We start from the raw sequence: 3,500 nt of genomic DNA on the forward strand, positions 1-3,500 counted from the left end.
TGCTCGACTGGGCTTCAGCACCATGGCTCTGGGCTAACAGAGGCACAGATCTGATTGTGGCGAGGGGAGCAAGTCTGCTGTCTTCATGCCTTGCTTGGCATAGCCTACTCTTGCCGCACGATAACTCCATTTGCCCTCAAGACGCTCCGCGTGTATGCCGTAGCGATCGCACAATGTACAAGTGCTAAAGATGGTTCCGTCCCATGGGACCAGCTCCACGCACACACACACACGCACACACGGAGCACTCCTGTTGTCTTGCGGATGGCTTCATTTAGATTTGCACTCAAGCACCCTTGTTATTTGGTAGCTGGGGAAACAAATTGGCCGTTTTGTACGGAATTATTGCTCAATGGCCAGTCATGGGGAGAGCATGTCCCCCCAGGTCATGTATTATTCCTGTACACACACAAACATACATTCATACATACACAAGGGTGGATCAAACACACAAAGTGCCTACTGAACATTTCTTTCACTCCTCCATGTGAAATTCCTGCCAAAGCTGCTCGAGCTTTTTGGAACACACAAAAATGTATGCAGAAGTTGTCTGAGCTTGTTTATCCTCACACCGGTTCCTTCTTCGTTAATTGTTCTTATGAAACAGTGCATCATTTTCAACAGGGTCACAAACGTTGGCTTTTTTACTTATCTTCCCTCATTCTCTGTGTGCTGATTCCACATGCATGTCCTAAACGATTTTCTCTGGTTGTCTCCTACAGGACCTCAACCTTTACCTGCAAGACAAGGTCTACCTGGCAGGCAACTGCTTCACCCTGGCCGACGCCCTCATGTATTACGGACTTCACCCACTGGTTGTAAGTGTTGTATTTTATACCCAGGTTTTCCCAGCAGGCTTAGCCTGGCCACGGCCCAAGGGAAAAGGTGTTGTCTAACGAGATATCTCGTCAGGATGTTCTTCAGAATCAAATGCCTTGAAAAGAACAACCTCTGTGCCAAATTGATTGAGATTATCAGTACTTTTTTGTATCGCCAATTTGTATCCATCTACCCCCACACACAACGTTCCCACTATCCAACACCAGTCATATGGCCGAGGGGCCTGAGAACCACATGGTAGTAGACGCGGGTTTACAAACGCCGGACAAACCCCCGGGGTGCCATGCCATGCGGCACAAAGCGAAGCCTGTAGCCCCAGACCACGGCCACGGACGACGACGGGCACGCCCCTCCCCGCAACCAAAGCAGTGAATTACGACCCCTGCAGCGGTGGGACGGACACAAGGGACGGATGGAAGGATGAAGGCAGGGCAGGGAGGAGGACGAGGGTATCACATGCCGAGAGATGTCAACGGCTCTGTTGCCACCAGGCAGAAGGGGAGTCACTTTGGTTCCGCTGTCAGTGTGGTCTGAACCCCGGGGACAAGGGGTCAGCCCGCCCCTAATCCTCAACCACACAGCCCGTCCCCCATGCTCAATTTATGGACGACAACACTGAATGCACAAACACTGAGTGCCGAGGATAGAGCCCTGAGGATCTGAGCTCGGAAGCCTGTCCACGCGGGGGGATTTCCATTTAGGGTCTTTCGCAGGGTGGTTAGGAACGAAATCGGATTGATTCGTCAAGCGCTCTGATAAGCATATTTGTGATATTTACCGCAAACTGTGTCCGTGTATGATTGTATTGTTGGTCTTGGAGTATCCAAGTACGCTGTTTTATGGGATTCAAACAAACCTGTGTCACCCCAGCCAGCAGTGACTCAATGTGGGAGGTAGTGAGGCCTGATATGTGTTGGGCTTCACATTTCCAGGCCAAATTCTCACTTTTCTAAGGCCATATTTTATCACAAGGTGACAATTGCTGCTGTGCGTTTTTGATCGCCAATAATACATTGTTAGGAAAAGTAAGCTGAACACACAATAATTCTTTGTAGCTAAGTCATTATAGGTCACTTTGAAAGTGTCGTTTGGAAATGACTGCCAATGTACTACTACTACCATTATCAGAGTGCACCTATCAGGATTATAAGTGCAGATAGAAAATTGAAATCGACGTCTTAGCCATGCGTTTACTGTTGTTTAGCAGAGTTAATCAGCACCCCTCCAGCCAATCAGAATCAAGCAATCACCCTGGCCATGGTATATCAACGCATCCCTACTATTACAAGGCATTCAACTGTACCACATGTGTATGAGGTCCTATACAGTAAAGTATACATCCCCAGCAGATCCGATTCACCTGAACCTTGTCCCCATGCTCCCTCTCTCCTCTCAGGCGGACCTGGCCGTCCACGAGAAGGAGCATTACGTCAACGTGACCCGGTGGTTCGACCACCTCCAGCACTACCCCCGCCTCCGCCACCACCTGTGCCCCGTGGTGGTGCTCAGAAACAGAGTGTACATCAGCGGACACCACTGAGACGTTAGATCCACCACCACCACCACCACCACCACCACCTGGTCTCCGAGCTCCCTGACGCCCTCACCGGGGTAGGGATGAACTCGGACCATCTTCTGGGAAAATGTGTTCACCTCCACCACCCCACCCCCGGGGAAAAGACTTGCTGCTTTTCACAAATGCCAGGAAGGCTTTCGTGTCTGTTTGTTCCTATATTGTCTTCATGTTTGTGTTAACTATTTCCCAGCTCTCACCTGTAATCGTGACTTGAATATTGAGGTACATGTGGTGGGTGAGGGGGCTTTCATTTTTCAGTAAGTTATCCAGACAATATCAACACCTTCAGGGTCGGCTAAATGTTTTTTTCTTTATGTGGATCCAACAAGGGAAAATATATCGACAATGAACTTCAAAGTAGCATGCAAAGTACATTTCATTGTCTATCTTGCTTCTTTGTCTTTGTGACTCAGACAATAATCCTGTTCACCTGAACAGTTTTTTGTCAACAACTACCCAAACTACCAGTAAACGACATATAAATACCCTGCTCTGTCCCTGTTGCTCTGTGCCCTCATAAGCCCTTTTATCAAACACACATCACCCCATCACCACTTAACAGCACCAAGAGGCACTGTAGGTAATGTCGTTGTTTAGGCCTAACTTCCTGCCTGTTTTTTTTTTGCAGTCAGAAGTCCTTTCACGACCTCCATAAACGGGTTTTTGCATGACTACTGTCGTTTCCCTGGCAGTTTTCTTTTCTTGTTTGTTCAGCCGGTTTGTTTTGGCTTGTTCCGTCATGTAAGCCGTTCCTTTGAGCGCTGGAATCGGTAGCTTCGCCTGAGACCCCATTGTCAGTCAACAATGAAATCCTGCTGCCTGCCCATGAAGGAGCAGATAAGACCCCCTCTTTGTGGAGTTCTCTCTCCTGATTGGATAAAGTGGGAACGGGATACCAAAAAAAACGTTTGTTTCTGTTACTGCAGAGCGGAGGGATAGAAAGACCCATATAGCTGACCAAACACTCCATAACAGTGTTGGCTGTCGGAATATAGATCTTTTTAACACTTATTCTTATAAATAACTATTACTCGGCGCCTTTAAGCCTGTATCTGACATTATGCAGACCCTGCCCCTGCCCTTG

At 48.3% G+C, this 3,500-nt stretch overlaps 1 protein-coding gene across 1 annotated transcript in view; it reads left to right on the top strand.

The window, feature by feature from the left end:
* The window catches only part of eef1e1 (eukaryotic translation elongation factor 1 epsilon 1), a 5,456-nt gene extending 2,368 nt beyond the window's left edge, over positions 1–3,088 (top strand). The window contains exons 3-4 of the mRNA XM_056584725.1: positions 723–818; positions 2,237–3,088. Of these exons, the coding sequence (XP_056440700.1) occupies positions 723–818; positions 2,237–2,380 (240 nt within the window). The 3' untranslated portion in view covers positions 2,381–3,088. The remainder of the gene's footprint in view (positions 1–722; positions 819–2,236) is intronic.
* The last annotated feature ends 412 nt before the right edge of the window (positions 3,089–3,500 follow it).

Source organism: Gadus chalcogrammus, chromosome 23 (assembly GCF_026213295.1).
Source record: "Gadus chalcogrammus isolate NIFS_2021 chromosome 23, NIFS_Gcha_1.0, whole genome shotgun sequence".
Lineage (NCBI taxonomy): Eukaryota > Metazoa > Chordata > Actinopteri > Gadiformes > Gadidae > Gadus > Gadus chalcogrammus.